This window comes from Vigna unguiculata, chromosome 8, assembly GCF_004118075.2.
Source record: "Vigna unguiculata cultivar IT97K-499-35 chromosome 8, ASM411807v1, whole genome shotgun sequence".
NCBI classification, from domain to species: domain Eukaryota; kingdom Viridiplantae; phylum Streptophyta; class Magnoliopsida; order Fabales; family Fabaceae; genus Vigna; species Vigna unguiculata.
In genome coordinates this window covers 34,783,171-34,809,067 of record NC_040286.1, presented here as the reverse complement: position 1 = coordinate 34,809,067, position 25,897 = coordinate 34,783,171, and the positions used below count along the sequence as shown (strand labels likewise).

The following is a 25,897-nucleotide window of genomic DNA, read 5'->3' as shown; positions in this document are numbered from 1 at the left end:
TATGTCCAAAAACTTATATTTCGTATGATTAAAATAAATTCTAAGCAATAAACACATGCATATTTTTATAAATTTTATTTAAAAATACTAATAAATAGTAAAATAAGACATTCACTATTCAAAGCATAACTTCTTTCGAATTGATGCCATTTGTTAGAATTTAAATTCTGCATCATGTTCATTTTTTTTAACAAAAATATATCACAATTAAAAACTCTATTTAATAATCACCGCTCACGGTTTGAATAATTTTTCGACATTTTTGAAAAATACATAGCTATTCATTTATGAGTTATCTAAATAATAAATTAATAATTATTAGCGTTTCCAACGTGCAATGCAGCATTCTGATCTGTGTGTTCTTTTTTACTATCATCATCATTAGCAAACAAAAAACTGTTTCGAGTTATTAATTTTAACAAGACTTTTAATACTTTTTTCTTAAACTATAAACACGAGACGTTTTAATCTTTTAGTTTTATTTTAACTTTAGTCATTTATTCCTAAAATTTTAATAATGCTTTTTAAGAATTTAAACGCGATTTAATATTTTTTGATAATGAGATAAATTTTACTTTTTTATATAATATTAATTTCTCTAAACCGCGTGGATATTCCACTGCACGCGTAAACCGTTTGCTTCATATACAGTCACACACAAGCGCCTAAACAACGCTGCATCACTCACTCGTTCTTCTCGTTTCATTTTCATTTCAATTGCATTCGTGTTTGCTGAGATAGTTTATTAACTCGTCACTGACTCACTCAATGGCTGATCGAGTTCACCCCCGCGACTCGCCTCCCGTTTCCGCCGAGTCACAACCAGCTTCGCCTCAGGACTCCTCCGTCGTTCCACAGGCGCTGCGGCCACCGCCGTCGGAGAAGCCGGTGCCTCCACCTGGAACCTACGTCATCAAGATACCCAAGGATCAAGTCTACCGCGTTCCTCCGGCGGAGAACGCCCGCCGCTACGACCAATACACTCACCGCAAGCACCGCCGGAGCCGATGCTGTTGCTGCTGCTGCTGGCTCATCGGAATCCTCTTCATTCTCATCGTGCTTCTCGGGATCGCCGCCGGCATCTTCTATCTCGTTTTCCGTCCAGAGGCGCCGAAGTACACCATCGAAAATATCGCCATCAGAGGAATTAACGTCACGTCGCCGTCGTCCGATGTGGCAATCTCGCCGCAGTTCAACGTCACCGTCAAGGCCGATAACCCTAACGACAAGATCGGAATCTATTATTTGAAGGATAGCTCCGCCGAAGTATTTTACAACGACGCGAGGCTCTGTAACGGCGCACTACCGGCGTTTTACCAGCCGTCAAATAACGTGACGGTGTTCGGGATGGTTTTGAAGGATAACGGAATCGAGCTTAGGAGCGAGGACCGAAAGTCGTTGTTGGAGTCGCAGACCAAACGGAAAGTGCCGTTGACCGTTAGAATTAGGGCGCCTGTGAAAATAAAAGTGGGGTCCGTTAAGACATGGAAGATTACCGTTAAGGTGGACTGTGACGTGACGGTGAACGAGTTAACGGTGCAAGCGAAGATTGTTTCTAAAAGTTGTGACTATAAGGTTGATCTTTGGTGATGAAAAACATGGACAATGGAGTCAGTTTTCATTTATTATTAATTATCATTATTATTACTGTTTTGTCACAGATAGAGATAGGACACAGACATTCCTGAGATTATACATTGTTTATATTTCAAATAAATAATATAGTGAAAATTGCAGAAATTATAAAAAAAAATCGTAAATTACATAAATAGTTGCATTTATTGATACGCCACGGGTCTGAGATTTTGATATATTTGGTTTTGCAGAAGACTTTCCATTTTTATTATAAATGTTTTAATTTTAGCATGTTTTAGCTTAAGATAAAACGTCAACTTTTTATTATTGACTTTAAATTATTAAAATTATATATTTGGTGAATTTTGTTTATAACGTTATACTTTTAAAAGAAAAATTAAGAAAAGAAAATATTGCACTAGTAAGAGAGTGTTAAATAAAATGCTTTCTACGTCACTCAATTTAATATAAATATAAAATAATTTGACTTATTAATAATTATGCAATACATTTCTTTCTTGACCATTTCTCAGAGTAGAGTAGTTAACCTTTTTCTATCAATTTCAAAAATGCTACTTACTAAATGCTTGACAATTATTTATGATTATAAAAGAACAAAAAATAACCAAAAAAAAATGTAATATTCTTTATGCACAACTCAAACGCACTCTTATTTTTAGTATTCTTCCCAAAGACATAATTCTAGACTGAGTGTATGAAAAAAAAAACTGAATTTTTTTTTTTCAATTTCCTTTTTTAATTCCATTTAACTATTGATCTAGTTTATGTCACACCTGAGTAAAAGAGACCATTATTATTTTCTCTTTTGTTGTGACATTAACTTTAATAAATTACTTTTAGTATTAATTGTAATCTAATTAAACAAGGTAATTTATATTTCTTATTAAATTTAGTTAACGTGAGCGAAAGCCAAGTATGATAGACTTGTAAAAGTATACAAGTTGGTATACTTCTAAAAGTCATTACTAGGTTTTGTTTCTTTTACAGTGAGATTATGCTTTAAAAAATAATAATTATCGGTAAATATTTGATAATTAATTTTCAATTTTTTATTTTTCATCAACAATTAAAATCTAAATAACTTATTTTACCTCATTCACTTTAGAAGAAGAACTACATTGAATTAGTAACTTTTCTTACTTGTTTTTACTAATTGGTGAATATCCATGAATGGTTGCGTAATGAATTAGTGAAATTTAGGTGCAGAATTAAATATACTTTTTGTTAGGTGGATACTGGACTTACGTATTTGAGGCAGATTAATTAATGTATTAAAAATAGTTTAAAATTTAAAAGTATTTTTTTGGGAACATATTATTAATATATCCACCGTCATTTCCGGTGCATCTTTATCAATCTAATAATATTCAGCATTTACCGTTTCCATTGTTACGTTTTTCTTTTCTTTTCTTCCACAGCCGCGCGTATAACTTACTTCTTATTTGCATAAGTCAAACCTAATTATATTCTAACCATTAGGTGCAAGAAGCTTCATATATATAATTTTACACATTCTTTTTCTTTTCATGAAATTTAAAATTTAATTAAAAGTCATTTTTTATTTTTTATTTTAGTAAAAACATGTAAACAATGACTATACAAAGTAATAACTATGTCATATCAACCAATGATAAAATCAAACAATTAATATATAAATTTTAAGTACTCAATATGATAACTTTTTCTATAAGAACTCGACAAAAAATAGTCAAATTTATTATGGATTTAAAATTAATAAAGCCTAGTTTTTATATATTATACTTTTAAAGGAATGATAATGTGAAACCTATATGATGATACTTAGTAATTGTTATATTATTATTTATTTAGTAGGTTGCAAATGAGGTTAAAAATAAATTATGAAATAAAACATGTTAAATTTTGTATATCTTGAATTTCTTGTTGAGTTGTATTTAAGAGGACTTTGAATTTCTACTTTGGTTTGGTATGATATTTATACTTCAATTGCTTTTTTTAGACTTTTTAGAGGAATTAGAGTTATAAATTAGGTTTTTAGGTATAATTCTTAAAAGTGAGGGTATTGGATGTTATGTTTAGTTTTGTTCCTAATTACTATTGTATGAATTATAGTCAGATTATAGGTAGATTTTTGTTTAAATTTGATGTAACATATAAATTTCTATTAAATATGAATAATTATGTTAACGTTCCATGTATGTAGTAAATAGGCTAAAGCGACTATGATCTCGTTCAATCAATCAACTGTGTGTGTGAGTAACGAAAAATTTACGGAACCTAAAATAGGATAATATTTGTAGAGACTTAATGCATATTTAAGCTAACTAGTTTTCTTTTTTTTTTTTTTACATTACGTATAATTATAGTACGTTATAAGGATTGATTATATATATATATATTTAGAGATAAAATTCTTGTTTATGATATATGAAAAAAAATTATAATAGTTCAGTATTACATTTTCTAAAATAAATGATAAGCTCTAAGTAAATAATAACTATTTTAAATAAAAAATATAATATGAAAATAAAGTGATTAAAAATAAAAATTAATATATAATTATCTTATTCATATTAAATAATATATTACTTGACTAATTATGCGTAAAAGAATATAATTATTTTAGTTTGAAAACTTTTATTGTCACCTTACAAGGGTTAAATATGTTTTTATCTCTTAATTTTCAGTTAATTTTGGAATTAGTCTATTTTAAAACTTTGGACTAATTTAGTCATCTTTCGAAATGCATGAATTTAGTTCTTTTAATCAAATTTTGTTAAGTTTATTTGACATTTCAAACGCGTTTTATAATAGTATTTGACTTAACATTAAAGTAAAAATGTGTCAAAGAGTACAAACAACTCAAATACAATCCTGAAATGCGTACGAAATATTAAATAAACCTACCAAAATATAATTAAAAAGACTAAATTCACGTATTTTGAAATATGAAAAACTAAATTTGTCTAAAGTTTCGAAATAAACTAATTCCATAATTCACTGAAATTTAAAGTACCAAAAACGTATTTAACCCCTTAACAATGTTGATTAGTATTTTATATTTACAGCATTAACTCACTATAGTGAAGGACTAACAAAAGATAGTAAGACACCGAAACGACGGAACCCTTTTTGGAGAAATTAGAACGTATTTCAATGGATTAATAATTTCATTACTTAAGCTATCCTATTATGTCCACGTAAAAAAAAAAAATCCTATGTACTTAAAATAGTAAATATCTTTAAAAAGATTGATATATTTGATGAAGTAAAAAAATAGTTAACATTAAAGTTAATGACTAAAAAGTAGATTAAGTTATAATTTATTCAATCGTATCACATGCCATTGATTAATTAAGTGTTGCAAAATTGAAATTGATAAAGAATTACCGGAAATGAGAATGTTTCAAAAAAAATTAAACAAAAAGATTAAACAAAACTGGTGAGATATTGATTAAAAAAAATAAGCAAAATTAATTGCTTTACTTTAGTCTGTTTTTATATCCTATAAAAATAATTTAAGTTATCTGGGAACCATATTATGTTATGTCATATTTATGCAAACACTTTGTAACCCAAAATTCTGGATCAATGCAGAGATAAAGAGGGATGTTATTCTTTTGAGAACTATTTTAATATCTTTGTGCCTAAAAAGAAGATTAATGGTCTTAAAAGCAGCTAGGGGAGTCAAAATTATGAACACTTTTTGAGACATTATCATCGTTATTCAACTCGTTTATCCCAAAAGTTGTATGAACAATTTATAAATGCAAGTTGTTCAAAATGACAATGTGAACTATAAGATTATTTGAGTGTGTTCCAAAATTCAAACAAATATTGTTAACTGATAATTATGTACACATAACATAACTGAAAAAAAAATGACACCAGCAATGAAAATGAAGAAGCAGAGCACATGTCATGGTAGAAAACCTTTATTAGCAAAAATTTGCACCCAAATCTTCACCATCAGAAGCTCTATCAGCTCCCTTTTCTTCATTCATAAACTAAGTTACTCCAATGCCAGAAAGCTCCTTGCTATGGGAAGGTATGAGAGAGTCATTGTACACAATCTTATCATTGAATTGCATTTACAAAGAGACTTTTTCTTGATTTGAAGATTTTGAACCCCAAAAGGACTAAATGAATGAACAATAAGTGTGGCAATTTGTAAGGTCTTGATTACATCCTACCATGCACAAATGCTCCATCCTGTGGACTTGTATGCTAAACACAAAGCTATAATTCTGCAATTCCACAATGTTTCATCGCAATTCTCTTATCATGTGGATGCTTATTTTCAGGCTAAACCACTTGAGATTGTGACATTGAAGGATCAACTTTGAGGTTCAGAATTCTGGTGACCATCCTGAGACTGAGAATTCAGATTACCGTTTTGAGACTGTGAATTCAACCGCTGAAACTTCTTGACCTCTTGAATGTTTTGCCTAAGTTCTGTGTACATTTTGACAGAACAACCAGACAGATTATTTAATTGACCGAGAAACCGAATCAAGCTTCGCCGGAATTGATCAAGGCCTGTTGCCCAGTCCTCTGACATGTCATCTGCCAGTAAACCATCGGCCGATTCGCCACCGATATCAGCCTTCCATGTTGGCATATGAGGATGAGCACCTTTTCCTTGATTCTTGTCTTGGTGTGGTAAGAACTGGGCAGTGTCTGCTGCCAAACTCTTAATGGAATCTGCAACATCCTTTACTGGTATGGTGCTGAGTTTACTCAGCCAGAACTCACAGGTGACATATATTGGAGGACCATATCGGATAAGATCAGGTTGATGCCTCTTTTTTCTCTTGGATGATTTTTCTCGGAGAAGAACACATTTGTGAAGCCATCCGTGTATAGCCTCCAGGTAGAATTTCTGAGCTCCCATCCACTTGGTAAAGCTTGATGACAGAAATTGGAGTTCATTTTCAAGATAGGCAGTGATCTGTCTACGTAATTCAGAATGCATGGTGATTCTAGCATGGCTGTTGTTGTATGCTGCTGACATGATTTGAAACTGAAGTTTGTGGCATTCATGCATCACTTCCCACATCCTACACAACCTGTCAACAAAGCATCACAGAAACTGATGAAATACACAACAAGCAAGAGGTTGATATCAATCAGCAAAGGTGAATTTACATGTGTGAACCATCCATCTCTGTGACTATGAAAAGCATAAGTTGCTTACAGATCCAAACTCAGTAAACTGATATGAAAGGTAGATCTAGTTAAGAAAAAGGGTTTTGATCTCTATAGTCTTCTGGTAAAAAACTCTACACTGTTTAGCGTGCAGAAAAGCCACTATAGTGACGTGCTATACCTCAGTCGTTAAGTTCAAAGAGACATGATCCATAGTAGAAAGGATCTTCTGATTATGCCCCATTGATAGGACTTTAAATTTAAACAAGGGTGTAATTCAGTTACCTGAGCTGATATAGAATGACTTTCACATAAGCAAAAACAATGTATTTAAGTAATGGAGCTTTTGATTACTGACTATTGCTTTTTGGTTAAGTAAATTCATAGCTTCAATACAAAAAACAAATTACCAAATGAATTTATCAACATAGTAACTTTTACCAAACTATAAACAGAAACTTGCTAATAAACTTTCTTATGCTATTCACTCTGGTATTTATTGTATTATCGAGGCAATGCATGTCAGCATGAAATAGATAGTCAATAAAACAAGAAAAAGCTACAGAAACATACCCTTCAATCAACTCCTCAAGCTGTGGTTGAAGCTCTTTGTCCCGTAACTCTTCAATCCTCATTGATATAGAGTCTATCCTGTGAATTGCAACTCTGATTCTTGAGTGCAGATCCTTGACTGTTGCACGTGTTTTGTCAACCTTAGAGGTTTTTTCTCCTTTTGATTCCAGTTGTCTTAAGATTTTACATTTCATGTCATATTCTTTTCTAACAATCTCACTAGCCTGCTCACAGAAAAAGGCAATGATATTAGCAAAACAGACAGAGAACAAGATATGTACCAACGTATTCAAAATATTTTACTGTCAACAAAGATTTCTGAACATACTATTGCCGAAATATAACATTCACAAAATATACAATGGTTGAGAAAATTGTTGATAAGAAATACACTGTACCTTCACTTCATCATAGAGTTTCCTTTCCCAAGCATATAGCCTATCCAAGGTAGATGCATGGCTTCCAGAAATCATACAAGAACTATCAAAGAGATTATTGGTATGGTCCTCAACATTGTCCATTGAATTTGCTGCTCCTAAAGGGTTTCTGGATGAGGAGGAACGGGATGATGCCGTCCTGTGCCAAGTCAAGTACTTAATCGAGTTTTGAGCAGGTTCTAGGAAGATGTAAAAGAGGAAAAGTTAGAAACCAGGTTTCAAAAACACAGGAATGAACATATAGAAATTACAAAAAAAAAAAAAAGATAGCAAAATTTTATCAGATGGTCTGGTATAACCTTAGGGAATACTTTCAATTTCATAACTAAGAGATTAGTTCAACTCCACAAGGTCAGCAATGTCAAGCAAAACAAAAAGATAAACAATAAAAATGACTCAAATTACCTTCTGGAACCTGGCTTGGGTCTTCTCCACATGAGAAACATGCCTTCAATAACGAGGATACCACAGAACCATCTGTAGCAAATAAGAATTCTCTGGTTAAAATTTTACAACATTTCATTTTGAAATAAATTACACAACAATGAAAAGAAACATCCAAAAGCTTCTTCGAAACAGAAAGTGAAGTTTTCTGTCAACTCAAGGATATCACCAAGATATTTTAGTAAAATATGTACGATAATCTTAGTTACAGGACATTCATTCAAGGAGTGTCTGCTTGTGGCCTACAGAGTATATTCCTTTTCTATTTTTGGCCAAGTGTCTAGAGAGTATCTTAAGTTGTAGCATGAATGTGGGAAAAAATTGCATTCAAAATCTCATATTTATGTTTTACTTGCACTAAAAAGTAAGAGCTGCTAGTATTTTATATTCCCAGAAGAATACTGATTCACAGACAGATAGAAAGAAAAGAAGAGAGACAGCAAGATTACTTTCTTTTCCCGGGAATATTGGACGAAAGTGAAATTTGTTTGCTTCAAGCATCCTTGGAACCTCTTTGCCAGATTCTGAAGCTTTATTAAAGAGCAGTTCAATATCTCTCACGCTTGAAAAGAAATTCTTAGGAGTGACTTTATTTTCACTATGACTTTCCTTCTCCATTGGTTTATTTGTTTCAGGTGGAGGCAAAGCTGCCATAGGTGCTGTCTTTGATGTAGATAAATTAGCAGAGTTTCCCTTTTCTCCATTTACTGATTCAACTTCAGAAGCTGAATGTCCTGACAGAGGCCTAGTTGTGGCAGGTGTAGCATCTGCTTGAACATGACTTGAATTAGCTCTATTCAGATTTTCAAATCTTTGGACTAGAGTTTCTGCAGTAGGCTCTTCATCAAATTCATCTTCAGAGTCCCTAGAGTGTTCCCTTCCATGAGATGAAGACTTCTCTTCATCATCTTCTAATTCAGGAATTCCCTCCTCCTCCCTTAGTCTTTGTATATCATCAGCATTCCCCATATCTTGATGCATACCCTTCCCATCTTGAAAAGAAAACTGATGGTCAATGGGATGAAAGAGACCAAAAAAATCCCATTGTGGGGTTCCAGCAGGAAGAGAGGAATCTTCAAATGCTACACTGGCATTTTGTGTTGTAGTACCTGATGATGTTACTATTCCAATAACAGGTACTGGTGGTCTTTCTTCAACTTTCTTAGAAGAAATAGTGCTATGTTTCATATGATTTGCTCGGAACTTACTTGAAGAACTAGGAGGGGAGGGAGTTGGGGAGAATGTTTCATGTTCAGCTGCATCTATGTGATGTGACACAGACGGTGAAGAGAATGAGAGGGTCCTTTCTGTTAAAGCAAGTGGTTGCTCTGGTGTTGCATTTGTGTACAAAGAAGGCTCAATTGGTCCTTCAGGTTCTGTGAATTTTCTCAGAGCTGTTCCTGTATTCTTCAGTGATTGAATATATGAAACATGAGCTGCTGCTAGTGAGCAACGCCCATCAAGTGCTTGTCTCACAAACTTCTTCCTTTCACGGCATAGCTGCAGAGCCTTGTCATCCTCCATTTTGGAGCTTGAGGCCCCCATTATGCCAAATCTATAGCTGAATTTGGCTTTCCCTTAATGGAAATCCTTCACTGAAGTTCTATCTGTAATTTCATCAAACAGTAAACGAATAAGCATAACAAACCAGATCAAATCTCTTTCTTAGGGACACATAAACATGATTTTCTTTGCAAGAAACTAAGAAACAGGACAATTTAAACAACAGGTGGAGATGATAACCGTGAAAACCATGAAATGTCACCATCAATTTTCATCAGGACACACAAGCAAACAAAAATTGCTTCTGATCTGAGAAATATGCCGCGGAAAACAATGCAAGTGAAACCACCGCAAACAGAAGCAACAATTGAAGAGGGAAAACCAGCTCAAACTCCAAAACAATCAAAGAGAAAGAGCATCCACTATCCAAAAAGACAGCAATAGTTGAAGGGTGAAGTTGAAAGCCAAAAGACAGTGTTCAAAGCCCAATGAGAGACCCAGACAGTGAGTGAGTGCGTGGGGATGCAGAAAGCAACGAAATTTACAGTAAAGGAGACAAATTTCAAGGAAGGGGTAGATTATAGATTATCCAACTACAAAATAGAAAGTGGGGATTTTTTTAGTAACTAGCCAAAAGAAAAGTTGAATTAAATCCAAAAACAAATTATGTAGCAGGAACAAGGAGGGTACCCATAAAGCAGAAAATCACAAGAAAAAAAATTGGAATTTGCAAAAAGATGAAAAATTTGGTGGGTACCAACTACCAACCAAGGCTGCAGTGAAGCAAAGCTGCACGATATGAACTTGGATTTCAGCAAAGGCCCATGTAAGAGAATCATTGACAGAAACGGGATTTGGGAATTTTCAGAGAAGAGAGAGAGAAATAGAGAGAGAAAGAGAATAATGTTAAGTAAATGTAATATGATGAATCTTATTACCATTGCTGCTTCCATGCAAAAGAAACATAGGAGGCCACAGTGAATCAGTGATGCCACCTCCACATGGGTCCCACTGTCTGCCGAAAGTGGAGCGTGGGGAACACGCGCTTGGAGCATTCAATACTTCAATGCACAAGAAAGCAAATGGTACTACTCTCTTTCTTTTCAAAGGCATCTAATTTTCCATCGTTCATTTTCCATCTAAAAAAAGTGTCTAACTTCTTATATCTGTTTATTTTCTTCTCTTAAAAAAAAAAATACCCAAGAGAGAAAAAAAATCAAAGCTTTAATAATAAAGGTACATGTATGTTGTCTGTTGAAGTTTAATATTCTGAGTCTGATACAGTTCAGTTGTGTTAGCATAAAAGTACTGTGTGTGTGACTGTGCAATCTCGTACATGTTTGTTTGTTTATTGGTTTAAAAGACTAAACAAAGTTTGAATTTTTTTGTTCAACATGTACTTATAAACAAAGAGGTAAATGGTATCATATAATAAGGTATAAGATATTCAAAATTTGCAAAAAAGGGTGAGAGGAGAAAAAGAAAAAAGTGTATGAAATGTGGCCATGTGATGAGTTTCTTGGCTTGATCATATCTTTTCTGGGTCATGTTTTACTTTTTTTCTGTAACCCTAATTCTAAATTTGTCCTTCAAAATTGTGGGGCCACAATAAATGTCACCATATTCTTCAAGCATTGTGTCAGCTTCTTCCTCACATTTAACAAAAAGTAATCATGCAACCTATAAATTTAATACTTTAAAGATGATCTTTCTCTAAAATAATAATAATATTGTAGCACCATAACTTTCAACCAGTCAAATCAAAAATCAAACTTTATACGATTAAAACATCAACCTAACTGCCATGAAGTGTGTGAATCAGAAAAATTTATCGCTTGCAATAATGTTACTCTGACTGAACTAAATTTACCACCTTTTATGTTGTCCTTCTACCCATAAAAAAACAGAAAAGCATCGACCTAACAAAACTTACTTGAAATGAAAAAGATAAAATAGAGTTACTAGAGAAATATTAATGGTATTAAAACTTTTGTCTTCTAACCAATCATGATTACAGTGAGAAATGAAGTGGAAAAGAAAATGCATAAATATAAAAAAGATAATGGTATTTCCATCATTCACCTAATCAATTATTTTCTTTTAAATTAATACTATTAAAACTTGTTGAGTGTGGTTTAATATAAGTGTGTGAAACAAAAGGGAAATGTCATAATTAAAATTATGGTTATGTTATAAGTTACCATTCAATTTACTATTATATATATATATATATATATATGATAATTTTAGAAGATGAAAGGTGATTAAGATGAGAGAGTGAGAATATAGAATATGGATTAGGTTTTTTTAAGTTGAAGCATGAAGGAAAGGAAATAGAACAAGGAAGAGTGAGCTAATAATAAGTGTAAGGGTGCATATAATAATTGAAAGAGTGCATTTAATTTCATAACACTAAAACTTATTCATATCTTTCTCCTTCACTGTTCTTCTTCCTTTCTTTTTCCTCTATAAATTTGAGGAAGATCTGAAAGGCTTTCTTCTTTCTCTCCTCTGAAAATTGACTACAAATAGGTAGTATAAACGTTAAGTCTGGACTTTGGACTTTGTTTGAGGTAACTTATATGCTAATAAATGTTCTAATATTATGTAATTAATTATATTATGAATGTTTGAAATGGTTTTAGGTAGGTACAAACCAAGATCATCTCAGTTAAATGTGAAGCAAAACTATCTCAATTATTATGAACTAGATGATGTTGAGCAGATTTGAAATATCCTTAGGTATATAAATCGAAATAATCTCGAATACATAAATATATAATTTTATTTCCATAGAAGTTATTTTGTTATGAATGTAAATTATTTTTTTTTAAATTAATCTTTGTCATGATTTTTTTTCATCAAGCATTGATTTTTTTCTTTTTACCATCAAAATGTTGTTAACGTTCGTATGTTTATCAATAGGGACCTATTTGTTAATTATTTAACTATTGAAAAGATAATTGTATTTATATTTTCAGTTAGTAATTGAATTGCATATTAATGAATAAAACATTTGATTTTTAAGAAATTATGAAATTACATTTTTATGAAAAATAAAATTTTTTGTTGAAAAAATAAATTTTATTCAACTTAACATGATTAAAAATGTTCATTGGGTTAGATTATAATCAAACTCGACTCAATTTCACTTAGTTAAATTAAATTAAATTTTATTTATAATTGAATTAATACGACTCAATCATACTAAATGAATAAAGTGATGAATTCAGTTTAGATAATTCAAAATCCATTTTATAATTTTGTATGTATAAATTATGTTATGTTTATCTTTTAGTATTTTAGATTAGTTCGACAAACTATGACTTAATTTATCGAGTTACTTAAAGTTTTGAATTAACTTTTATAAAAATCATGTTATTTTTTTAATTAGGTTGGAACTTAAAATTTACAACTTTCAAGAAAAAAGAATTCAGTATAAAAAAAAATAAAAACATAAATCCAGTTCGACATTCTCTTAGTGGATTCATTTTATCCTATCTAATGCCAACACTCCTAAAAATTGTATAGAGTCAGTCACCGAAAACTATTATATGATTTTTAACTTAATTATCGCAAAATTTAATAAAATGGGTTTTCTTTTTGACAATTTTGTACTTTAGTTTCCCATATTTTGAAGGTGAAGTTAGTTTAATTCAAATGAAATAAATTAATCTTTAGACACTATTACTTTTTACATCCAATAAATTTATATACCTATTTTATATTCACTATTTTACTTTTCAATCTATATTTTTTTTATAAATAAAAAAGTTAACTTTTTTAATGACCCTACTATCCTTAAAAGTGAATTGTTAAGTGGTGTTTTTAATGTAAAAAGAAAAACAAATCTCTTAATCTTATACATTTTGAAGTGTTGGCATAATATTTTATTACTAAATTTTGAAAATTTTGTTTTATAATATGAGGTGACATTTTCTAGGTGGTTTTGAAATATTGAGAATGAGAAAATACAAAGATGAAAAATCACTTAAAAAATAGCATCTAAGTTGTAAGAGAAAGTTGTCAAAATTTAGTAGTAAAAAATTATTTTTCGTTAGCATATGTGTTTTTGAGGATTAGAAATTTGTTGAACCGCAGAAAAAAAAAACATACATATATATAGATAAGAATATTTTGAAACCGAAAACAACAAAAATATTGAATTGTATGAGAAGGAAAACAAGAGAAATGCATAAAGAGATATATTACTATTGAGAATTTCAAGCATACATAATTGTAATTAAACATTTTAACATTAAACTAAAGAAAGATTTAAGCATTCAAATGCATAAGGAAAGATCTAAATTTTTCTTATCTGCATAAGTTTTACTCTTGGGAGTAGAAAGTGGATGCTCCTCATCCTTCAAAAGAAGCATCTCTTGCAATTGCTTTCCTTCACAATAATAAGGTAAATCAAAACTCATTTTTGACCTTTTTGAAGCACTTGCTATGGTGTCAATGTCTTGAAATTCACACAAGGGTCGTTTCATTGCCCTCTCACGAGTTAAATCCTTAGGAGAAAGTAACTCCAAATGTTGAACTTGAATTGGAGGCACAAAACTAGGGTTTGTAATATGAATGTTGTTTGTGTAAACCCTATTAGGGTTTAAATAGTTGAACATTAAGGGGTTATTATTATTCCTTTGATGATGATGATGATATAGAGAATTTGGTCCATGTGGGTGACTTGAAAAACCACTTATTTGATGACCTTGTAAACCAAAATCATTGAATGAGAAATTCTTATTTGAGTGTGATGGAAAACCCAAAGGCCACGTTTTACCATATGCACTTGCTGCCATTAATGATCCATTGGTGGTGCTGTTGAAGGAAGAAACATAAGGTGCCATGGATTGATTCTTCACATCTACAAGTTTATAACATTCTTGACTTTGTTAGTACTTTTCATCATTTCATCTTAAAACTTATATTCAAATCAAATTGTAAAAGAAAAAAAGAACAAGAGTTGGATTTTAATTAATGAAGATTTAAACATATTTTAATCTATAAAAAAATTGGAATCATTACTAAGTGAACTTCCCACTTAATCAAGAAACATAAATCTCGTTAAGATAATTTTTTTTTATAACTTAATTGTAATATCACGTTAGGATCCCATAAAACTAATTTGTAAGATGAGGTTTGTACCTCATTTGTATACTATGAAATTGTCTTATCTGTAGTCGATGTGAGACTTTCAACAGAAGTAAATTTGTTTTTGTCTATGAAATTCAAAATTACTTATGTAATTTGAAAAAAAAAATATATATGTAAGTTGTTTAGTCTCAAATAGCTTGACTATAGAATATAAATCATTAATATCAACAAACATTTTACTTATGTGTTTGTTTTTCAACACCACAAGAAAAATCATTTCAACCATGTTGTAAAACAAGATTTTTCTTTATATTAATTACAAAGGCTAAAAATACATATTTTATATTTGAAGAATGAGAAGACAAATTCAAATAAAAATTGAAGAATTAAAAAAATAATTGGTACCTTGCATGAAATTTTTAATTGAGTCTATTTGTGAAGGAGGACTCAGAATATTCTGATAACCAAATTTCAACACTTGATCATATTTGGTTGTTGTTGTTCTTGATGTAATGTTGCTGCTTGAAGAAGATGCATAAGGAACCATAGATTGAGTTTTGACATCTTTAACACCTACATTAAACAAACACACACACAAAAATCAAATAAAATAAATCCATAATCTTTAACACAATACAAAACTTATGAACTTTATGAAGATATGAAAATTAATAAAAATAAATAAATTGGTACCTTGCATGAAATTGATGAGATGAGGATAATTCTTAGATCTGTGTTGAGATGCCTCTGAATTAACTCCAAGTGATTCATACTTATTGGGTATTTGATTATTGCTTCCATTCTTTTGAACCATTTCTCTGTTTGGAGACAAAAATGATTCATCATGAATGTGAAAAAAAGAATCTCAGAGAAAAAAACTCAGAAAGAGTTATTTTATTATAAAAAAGAATTTGCAGGATCATCCCCTATTTATATTACAATGTTCTTTCAAAACATATACAAAAGGAAATTATTTATTCATTTATTTGCTTATTTGGTATACAAATTATCAAAGGAGTAGCAAAACGCGTACCTTGGTTAATCTCGAATTTAATAAAGCTATAATTAATTATAATAAAAAGAGAAAGACTTCACATAATTAACTAATTATGGATAATTTGTTAATTAATAATTGTAAGTGTATTCCCGTAAAATGCCACCATGCATTTTACATAAGTTTGATCCAATATAGTGATATTAGATTCTTTCTGAATAAGGATGCAAAATAAATAAATATATATAGGGCAAAAAAATTAAAGAATATTATGAGTACATGCATTTTCAAGTTTTATTTATTATATATTTAATTATATTTTATGTGGTAAATGTTTTAAAGGGACAATAAAAAAAAGTTGGAAGTAACACAACAATAAAATTTTATATATACTATATAAGTAAGAAAACAAAAAATAATACAAAAATATTATTATATTTATATAAAAAAAAAACATATTGGAAATTGTTGAGAATTCCTATAGCAAATTTTTTTAAAATATTTAGTATTCAACCAAAATAAATAATGACTTGTTAATGATGAGTTGACTAATGTAATGAGATAGACTTTGTTGTTATACTTTTGATACAAAATTTAAATATAGTTTAATATTTAACACATGTGTTTGTAGATATAGTTATTCCAAATTCCAAACACACTTTTATCTCTAGAAAATAGGATATTATTTTTTAAGGAATATCACTCATTTTTCTCCTTGTATGATTAAAAAACTAGTTAGTGGACTATCAAGAAACTATTAAAGAAATTCATTTTTAATATATTTTTACTGTCTAAAATGGGAAAAATTAAAGATGAGTAAATCAAGCTTTTATAGTTTGAAATAAATTACTCTTTTGCTTGAATATTAATTTAATGGTTTTTCCAGCATATGCTGTCAATTACATATCATTTATGGTTTTAATTATTTATTTGACTATTTATAGTAAAAAATCAACTTCCTATATCACATGCATTAATAAAATATATTAATAAAGTTATCAGATTAGAATAAATACTGTCATATTTGATTTCATAATACTATTAATGTTGATTTTGTATCATATTTAACCATACTTCAATTAATAGCATATAACAAAAACTTATTCATATGAAAAATACATTAAAAACATTAAACACTACATTAATATTTGTCATCGAGTCTATTCTTTTATTCACTGCTTTAAAATATATTTCTAATCAATAAAAAAAACTTCATGAATATGTTTTATGAATAATAAATAGAACTAACGATTTTAAAATTTATAATTAAACTTGAAATATATCATAACAGTTTACATAAAACAATATAGAATTTAAGTAAAACGATACTATGATAATATGTTCTTGAAACTTTTTCAAATTTATTTTATAATAATAGTAGGATGAGTATGATTGAATATTTATTGGTATTAAGTTTTGTAATAACTGTGTATTTTTTTATATTGAAATCGATACATATTAGACTGTATATTTCAACTTTTATATTTTAAAACGTGTTTTACATAATATATCACTTTATATTACACTAAAGTGCATTTTGATTAAAAATATCACTTTATAAAGTATTTTTAAAATATTACAGAGTACTTCATATTGTTAGTGTATAATTTGATTTACATATATGTATAAATACTGTAATAGTGATTAATACACTTTTCATATACATATAATAATATGAAATCATAAATTTAATTATTGAAATGAATCAATTAATATTGAAATTAATAAAAAATATATGACTTTATAATAATACTAAAATTAATTATGTATCATACTTAATAAATATAAAAAATAATAAAATATGATAAAAATATTAATTTATGCAAATACTGAAGTATTAACATTAATTAATCATATGATGTCTGAATTAATAACATTAATTAAATATCATATTAATTAATATAACAATTAATAAATATGATAAATATTAATTTATATAAATAATGATTTAATAAGATTAATTACTACTGTGATGTCTGGATGTCCAATATCACTGTCATACTGTGTGCTGTATACAACACAAAGGCAACATCAATTTCCACAATATCTTATGCTTAATTTTTTACTTCTTTAAAATGTTTTATTGATAATAAATATAAAAGTATAAGTAATTTTCAATATATTAATAACAGTAAGATAATTTATTAGAATTTATTTAAAATAAAAATAAAAAATGTAAAGTAATTGAGTATAGCTATTCAGTTTATAGATTTTGTATTAATATATATTCCAAGTTTTCCAATCATGTCTGAGAGTGGTTTTGGCCCCAGGTTTTAATTTTATATTTGTAAATTTGTATGTGAATAAAACAAGTTGCTTTTTAATTTGTATATATTTTTTATATTTAACACTTTCAAAAATTCTGTACATTTATAAAATAATATTAATATTTCTAATATATTTTTTTTGAAGATCTGTGTCACTGTTCCCGGTATAAAATATGATCAAAATAATAATTTATCAATAGAAATATTAATATATTGTATTAAAATACATATTAAATTTTCAAATTTTAAATACACTTTAAGACTACTTTTAAAACAATAGGGAAATAAAAAAAAAGACTTATATATAATATGTCATTTAAAATAAAATATACAGATATTAAGTTACGTAATAGTTATTATTTATTTAAACATAATAATTTAGTATACATGCACTCAAAAAGTAATAAATTTAATGAATGCATTTGAAATTTATTAAAATTAACCAATATATAAATATTATTAATGTTAATTATCAATAATACTTAGGAAATACAATAATTAATTCATTAAATATATTTTTAATTTTATGTATATTACATTTAGAAGTATTAGACAATACATGCATAGAATAAAATAGATTAAGTGCTTCATTTAAATAGTCTTGACGAATTTAAAAAATAAATAAAACTCAAACTTAGTCTATTTGGTGTCTTAGACTACTTTTGAATATTTGGTCGCATTCTTTTTTTTTAAGTTTGACTTTAGTTATTAGTTTTCTTAACAAGCTATTTCATGTAAAAAGAATTACCTAGGTATGTCATATTTATAAATAAATAGGTAAATGGATTTCTTTTATATAAACAAATTATAAACTAAAAATAAATAAAATTACTACTACTCAAGTTACCTTTATAAGGTTGTGGATTAGTTTATTTATATGTTAAACTTAATTTTTAAGATACAACTACTCAATTTTACCTCCACAATAACTTCTTTAAGATCGATTTTACATACAAAAGTTTAAATAGAATCCCATATATCCTTCAGTAAAATATAATCTTATATGCTTGATTTTTTTTATAATACCTAATATTTAAATGATAAATAATGACAGATCTAATGTATCATGAAAAAACTTATTATAATGACAATATAAAAAAAATTCTATCTATTTTTAATCAAACAGCATTTATTTTTATTATATTTCTCACTTATTTCTCTTATTTTCTTGTCTCAGTTACTATTTTACACCCATCTGTTTCTTCTGTCTTCCCAACTAAGCATTAAAGTTTATATTTTCTACATTAAGATTGGAAATCATTGTTCACTTATATAAATGAATAATCACTTACTTTATTACACTAAATCAGACAGACTTTGGCATATTTGGTGAGGTAAAATAATACTTTGACTTTTTTTTATCCTCAATTCTTTAAAAAAAAAAAATCTAGTTAATAAATATAGTAAAACCTGATTTTAGTTCTTAATATTAAATTTGACTAAACATAGTTTTACATTATTTATTTTAATTTTTCAAATTTAATATTTAGAATCGAAAGCATGTTTTTTTCTGTCTCTTTTATTGAGGAACCAAAACAAATATGTTAAACTCATTTACGTAGGCCAATGAAAGATAGATTTACCGTATGTACCAAAGTGTGGCGCTAAAATTGCTTTGATGATTTATTGTTTTCCAAAGAATTTGTTGAAAAAAATAAGATAACTAGATTATAAAGATTTAAAACGAAAACCAGTCAAATGGTTCAATGCTGATAAAAAAAAAAATATTTATCTGAATTATAAAAACATTTTTTATTCCAATACAAAGTTTAAAAGCACAATAATCTGTCAGAGGACAGTGAAATTGGGGAGTGGTCATTCTTTCAGAACTAGACTAAACTATTTGGTAATTTGAATATTCATCAACTTCTCACTGTAAACTCAGTATACAAACACTTAAATTTGACCAAGGTGATCAATTCTCCTGAACAGAAACATCTTTTTTCCTTTTCTTTTCCTTCCACTACAACAAGATGAAAACACCACCTTGGCGATGCTCAAAAACATGTAATTACAAAACATTTATAGATCTCAAAAAGTAATAATCTTCCTATGTGAGTGCTGTTCTCCAATCGAAATCACGTCTCCATGATCATGATCATGGAAAAGTAGGGTCAAGACTCCAACTAAACACAGCACTGAACCAACAAGAAGTTTGTCATACCGCTCCACCCAGTGAAACTTCAGCTGACTGGCTCCATAAAACGACAATGCTACCAGCGAAGTCATCACAGTTATTGTGCTGTAAATGCGACAAGTGTCAAGCTTCGTAAAAGTAATGAATATCTGAACATTTTTTTTAACTTGATTGGCATCAGACCTGATTAAGATATTATGGACCCTAAAATATTTTTTTATTGCAGAATGGCATTAGAAATTTAACAAAAGACCGAAATCTTATTAGAAGTCTTACCATACGTTGTTGTTATAAAAAATGGTTTGCATGATGCCATGTTATTATAACTTGACATTCCATGTATTCCATGCACTGTAAGCAAATCTTCAAGCCATGGAGATTTTGTTGTCGGATTTCAGACTAAGCAGTCCCACCAGTTTTAACCATTAATTGGACACTTGTCCAATTATAATTCAGTCTCAAAACTGATTTGACAGTCAAACATCTTATGTTCTAACCTGTTAAAATCACTCAACCTGGTTTAATCTCCTGTTCACTTGTCCTAAAAAGTTGTATAAATTTGATAATGTTTCACGGAAATTACAACTTAAAACTCAAGTATTTGCTAACGTTGTTGGCAAATGTTCAAGCAATGGTCATTGCTCTCGGGACCAACAAGGCTAGGTGGCCCAATTGGTCTAACCATGAGATGTCACTTGTCTGATCATAATTCAATCTCAAAAACTGAGGAGATGGTCAAACAACTTCAGACGACTTTAAACCACTCGACCTGGTTTAATCAATTTACTTTTTCTAAAAGTTTTTTAATTTTATAATGTTTCATGTAACGATGTCCTAAAGATTCAACCAGCTAGTTAAAACAGATCAACGTGAACTGGAATCTCCCTAATCCCAACCTACCACTTTTTGGTTCACTTCTCAATGGTCAAAACACATTTTCATGATCACGAAGTAAAAAATTTCTTGGGGACCTTTGCTTGATTCGATGTCCTCATCAACATCAGAATTTTTAACATTGATAATCATTGATACCGTTTTCCAATAACTAACATATCACTAACAATAGGTCAACAAAGATCCACGAAACATGCATATGGAAGCAGAAGACAAGTATACACATTTGAAAACAAAGCATAAAATAGCAGGACGGGAAAAATCCTATTGTTTGGGGTAATTAACTCATACCTGAACAGTAGTACTACGATGGCAAGCACCATCATGGAAGATGAATTTCCAACAGCGAGAAATACTGGGAGAGTTGTAGCACAAGGAGACAAAGCGGGAACAAGAATAAGTCCAGCTACAGCCATTTTCTCCATTGGTTGGTTGTGTGAATGACTATGGCCACCCTTTCCCGTCAGAAACAACAGTATATAACTACCACCCAGAAATACAAGCAAAAGTGAAGCAACCTTATGCACTGTTTCTTCACCAGCAATGGTGTTCGCCATGGTAATTGCCGTTATACCAAGCAGTGAAGTGGATATTACATGCAAAATTGCTCCAAGAGCAGCTGCATGAAACAAAATGAATAAGGTTAAAAACCTGTCAACAAATCCTATAACAGTCATCTGAGTCTTACTATAAATAGAAAGGTAAAATCAAACACCATAATAAGCTACACAAAAGTTTATTGACATCCTTAATTGCTGTAGCTGAGTTGATACTGCCAGAAGTAAGAATACCACGATGCCAATTACTCTAGAAGTCCAGATATGAAACGCATTTGAATGGTATTCCAAAACAATTTTCCAATTCTTATATTAATAAATAGTCCTTGAACATAACAAGGAAAACGCCCATTTTAAGTCATGTGAGCACAATGATCCAGCATCAAATGCAGCCATAAACAAAAATATAATTAAATGACCTCATGCATGACCCAGCCTTCTCAGCTGCATTTTCCAGACAGCAAACCAGATTCTTCTGAATACAATATCTATCGCACCGTTTTCCCCTTTTGTTGCTTCTCTTCTATTGCTCTGTTTACCCACTCACTGTCCAGCAGATTCTTCTTATCGCACCGATTTCCCCTTTTGTTGCTTCTCTTCTATTGCTCTGTTTACCCACTCACTGTCCAGCAGGCTGGGAAATGGAACCAACTCTCTTGTCCAGTACGTTCTCTTTTCTTATCATTTTTCTGTGTTTTGCTGTTTGTAATTCATGCAAAAAAAATTCCTGGTGATTTGGTTTCTGGTGGTGTTGTTCACTTTGTTTTGTGCTCTGTTTTTCTATATATATAAAGAACATAATTTTTTGCTTCTGAATTCACATTTGACTTTTTTTTTTGTTCTTGTAATTTCTAGCATTCTGGTCCATTCCTTTTTTGCACTCCAAAATTTTTAAAGTATTTATAATTCAAAGTGCTTTATCAGTAATGAAGATAGGTAAAAAGAAATTTTTGCAATCATTGGTTGAAGATGAGAGTGTCAACTTCACCATCCATTACATCCAGCAAGTCATTTTCCAAATCCTTAGTTCTTTTACAGCTATCCAAGAATTGATCTTGATATTGAAGCGACAGAAGGCACTTTATAAATGCAATGATAAGTTTAGTTAAAATGGAGAAATCATAGGTAAGACTTTAAAGATCTGATAATGTATAAGATAGTCAAATTGCAAGTAGTCATAAGGGAAAAGGAATAGAAATGCTCCAAGTACGTCAATGTTCATTTTTTAAAATTAAGCAACAAGAAAAAAACCCATGTAAATACTAATGCAAATAACGTTTGCACTACAGTTGAGTAGTAGAGAAACGATAATAAGACATGCTTAAATCTTTAAGAGGATGATTGAAGATTCCAATTAACAACTTTAATTTGAATGTAATGTTTTAATTACTTCAAATCTTAAACACTTAAACTTGCTTATTACCTTATTTTTGTCGTTATACTTGTATAATTTTCTTAAAACATACAAACCTTATTATTAATTGTGAATTATAATTATTACATGAATCTGACTTTTTTTTTCTACCTTATTTTCCAGCACTGGTATAGTATTAATTAATTAAGTAATAACAATATAAAAGTTCAACAACATTAATCTCCCCATTCTGCTATTGCATTTCTGTGGTCGACCTCTTCAACTATCTGAGATTGAATGATTGCCAATTAAGTTCCTGACACAGATAAACAAGGAAAGGGACAAAAACACACACGCACAGAAGAAATCCGTATGCATTCAAAATCCAGAAAATACCATCCAAAGTAAAAAGAGGATAAGGAAACTCAATCGCATCACTAGATTTCATCTTTATACACTAATTCATTTATGAGAACAATTTGTTTTTCATCCCACTCACTTTACTCGCATCCAAACAAGCAACCGCTGCAACAGAACAATGCTGAAGAGAACCGGAATCCCTAAACCCTAACGAAGACTCGCGCACCATGCACAACAACAAAAACATGCCAAAAGCAACAATGAACTAAAATAAAAATGTCGGTGACCTAAGTTGCGCAATTAGAGTAAAGAGTGATGAAAGGAGGAACTTACTGACGATAAGAGTTGTGGAGAGAGTCCATTTCTGCGCGCGACCGACAATAGAGAAAGGAAGCCAGTGAGTGGGGATGAAGGAATGGAGGAGCGAGACGGTGGCGATTCCGCCGATGGTGGACAGATCTTCAGCGGTGAAGCCACCCATTGCCCACGAAGATGAAGAATCGATCGTTCAGATCTGTTGTGGAACTCCACAAACATGCAACCACTGTTTTCGATTGGGATGAAAATAACTAATTCTGAATAAAATGGCGAAAAAAGGTGGGAAATATTATTCTATATGTATGAAATAAGATATTGCGGTTTATTTTGAAAAATAAATTATATGTGGGTAAATATAGGGGTGGCAATGCGGGCCGGCCCGCCCCGCATAAGGCCCGCACATCGCGGGCCGGCCCGCCCCGCCCCGCACATTTTATGCGGGCCGCATACTTTGGTCCGCCTCGCATATACATTGGCCCGCGGGCCTGCGGGCCGGCCCGCTTTTTTTTTTAAAATTTTTTTATTTATTTATTTTTTTTATAATAAAACTTTCAATGTTTAAAAATTGGGAAACTTTAAGAAGTTCACAAAATTAAGTAAAGACTTTGGGGAATTAGATGATAAATTGATAATTCAACATTTTCATCATATTCATACTATGACATACACAATGTATTCTTTAAATTTTAGCACATTAAAAATTACACAATACTTGTCTTTTCCAATTATACAAGAATTTGAAATGTTAATGCAAGAGTCCATAAAAGAAGTAATTAATATATACAAGTACAAGTTTTTTTTTTTTTTTTTAAATTTTATGCGAGCTTGCGGGCCGGCCCGCGCGGGCCGCGGGCTAGCCCGTGCGGGCCACGGGCCTATGCGGGCCGAGCCTGCGCGGACTTGCGGGCTCAATATCCTGGCCCGCCCCGCATTTTTTCTGCGGGCCTGCGGGCCGGGCCCGCGGGCCAGGCCCTAATTGCCACCCCTAGGTAAATAGTAGTACATTACTTTAACCTTTTGTTTGAATTATTTTACTAGAGGGCAGAGGAAAAATAAAGAAAGAAGAAAAGAAAGTTATTTAAAATTAAATTTAAAGTTCAATTTTTTTTTTACCATTAATGTTTTATTTACTATCTTAATATTACCGTTTTACTTTTTTTTATAATAATAAATGTAATGATGAGTTCATGATTCCTTCTAAGGATGGAGGGAACTTTCTTAGCGCCTGGAAGCCTCTCCTTATTTTGTAAGTTTACTATTAGATACACCTTTTTTATGTTGAGACCCTTTTTAGAGGATAAGAGCTTTGAGACTCATAGCCCAATCCTTGATCATAGACACATTCTTTTGGGTTTCTTTCTACACCTCCTAACTTTTCTTCTACATCTCTCATTGTTTTCAAAATCTCCTAAATAACCTTTGACTTTTTGACTAAAGTAAAAAAATACTTTTTCTCTCTCATTATATTTACCAACACTTATCCCCTCACATTTTTCTCACTTAAATAACTAAAGGAATTATCTTCTGTTTAATATGAATTTTCAATTTTTCTTGATCACCGTACTACAAACACTTTATATGTTAATTCTAAAATAATTAAATAAAATATTTGTGTTTGAAAAATTAAATTTACAATAATTCTTATACATATTACCTTTAAACTAAAAATCCTTAATTAAAAGTATTTGGTAAATAATAAAAAAGAGAAAAAACATGTTGAGAATTAATTTTAAAAAATATGTAAACTGAGATGAATTTATTATTATTGATGAGACTTTTAATCATAATAAATTTAGTGATCGAGTTAAATTGCTTTTTACTTTCGATACCTTTCCATCTTAACGGTCATTATTATTATCTATAACAATATATAAAGAGGATTCTACTTTTTGTGTCCACATTTCAAAATACCAATTTTACCCTTTAAATATAATAATTTATTAAATTTTTAAAATTGACCGTTATTTTTACAAGTTTTTGATAAAATCGGCTATCTCTGTTTCTTTTCTTCTTCTTTATTTATCAATGGTTATTCTTTCATCTGTTCAGATATATTTCACTTACTTATATATTAACTTAATAACATTACAATATTATCACCTACTTATATAATATTACGCATATTTAAAAAATACATACACACAGACGCTATCGCGCCAGTATTTATGCTAGTTATTATTATTATTATTATTATTATTATTATTATTATTATTATTATTATTATTATTATTTTATT

The 25,897-nt window shown here is 30.0% G+C and overlaps 3 protein-coding genes across 6 annotated transcripts; 1 reads left to right on the top strand and 2 right to left on the bottom strand.

Annotated features, from left to right (window-relative positions):
- The first annotated feature begins 646 nt into the window (after positions 1–646).
- Positions 647–1,753, top strand: LOC114192999 (NDR1/HIN1-like protein 13). Its single transcript, XM_028082682.1, has one exon. The coding sequence runs from the start codon at positions 769–771 to the stop codon at positions 1,588–1,590; it is 822 nt and encodes a 273-aa protein (XP_027938483.1). The 5' UTR covers positions 647–768; the 3' UTR covers positions 1,591–1,753.
- Positions 1,754–5,349: 3,596 nt separating this feature from the next.
- Positions 5,350–10,732, bottom strand: LOC114194334 (nitrate regulatory gene2 protein). Of its 4 annotated transcripts, none has more exons than XM_028084491.1 (6): positions 10,619–10,732; positions 8,627–9,784; positions 8,139–8,210; positions 7,695–7,912; positions 7,297–7,520; positions 5,350–6,644 (listed from the first exon to the last, which is right to left on the bottom strand). In XM_028084491.1, exons 2-6 carry the CDS (start codon positions 9,720–9,722, stop codon positions 5,912–5,914), a joined length of 2,343 nt encoding a protein of 780 aa, XP_027940292.1. In that variant the 5' UTR covers positions 9,723–9,784; positions 10,619–10,732; the 3' UTR covers positions 5,350–5,911. The 4 variants fall into 4 exon arrangements, with proteins under 4 accessions (XP_027940292.1, XP_027940289.1, XP_027940290.1 ...); XM_028084488.1 differs by lacking the exon at positions 10,619–10,732 and adding an exon at positions 10,438–10,610; XM_028084489.1 differs by lacking the exon at positions 10,619–10,732 and adding an exon at positions 10,449–10,608.
- Positions 10,733–19,834: 9,102 nt separating this feature from the next.
- LOC114195198 lies at positions 19,835–23,956 on the bottom strand. Its single transcript, XM_028085589.1, has 3 exons — positions 23,677–23,956; positions 21,364–21,691; positions 19,835–20,283 (listed from the first exon to the last, which is right to left on the bottom strand). The coding sequence occupies exons 1-3, from the start codon at positions 23,822–23,824 to the stop codon at positions 20,073–20,075; spliced, it is 687 nt and encodes a 228-aa protein (XP_027941390.1). The 5' UTR covers positions 23,825–23,956; the 3' UTR covers positions 19,835–20,072.
- Between the last annotated feature and the right edge of the window lie 1,941 nt (positions 23,957–25,897).

Excerpts from the sequence above, each read along its gene's own strand:
- LOC114192999 (XM_028082682.1), top strand. The coding sequence starts at position 769 with ATGGCTGATCGAGTTCACCCCCGCGACTCGCCTCCCGTTTCCGCCGAG.
- LOC114194334 (XM_028084491.1), bottom strand. The coding sequence starts at position 9,722 with ATGGGGGCCTCAAGCTCCAAAATGGAGGATGACAAGGCTCTGCAGCTA. Across the intron at positions 7,521-7,694 it reads AACTCTATGATGAAGTGAAG|GCTAGTGAGATTGTTAGAAA; the intron begins GTACAGTGTATT and ends TTCTGTGAGCAG. Across the intron at positions 6,645-7,296 it reads CTTGAGGAGTTGATTGAAGG|GTTGTGTAGGATGTGGGAAG; the intron begins GTATGTTTCTGT and ends CTTTGTTGACAG.
- LOC114195198 (XM_028085589.1), bottom strand. The coding sequence starts at position 23,824 with ATGGGTGGCTTCACCGCTGAAGATCTGTCCACCATCGGCGGAATCGCC. Across the intron at positions 21,692-23,676 it reads CTCCACAACTCTTATCGTCA|CTGCTCTTGGAGCAATTTTG; the intron begins GTAAGTTCCTCC and ends TGTTTCATGCAG. Across the intron at positions 20,284-21,363 it reads ATCGTAGTACTACTGTTCAG|CACAATAACTGTGATGACTT; the intron begins GTATGAGTTAAT and ends TCGCATTTACAG.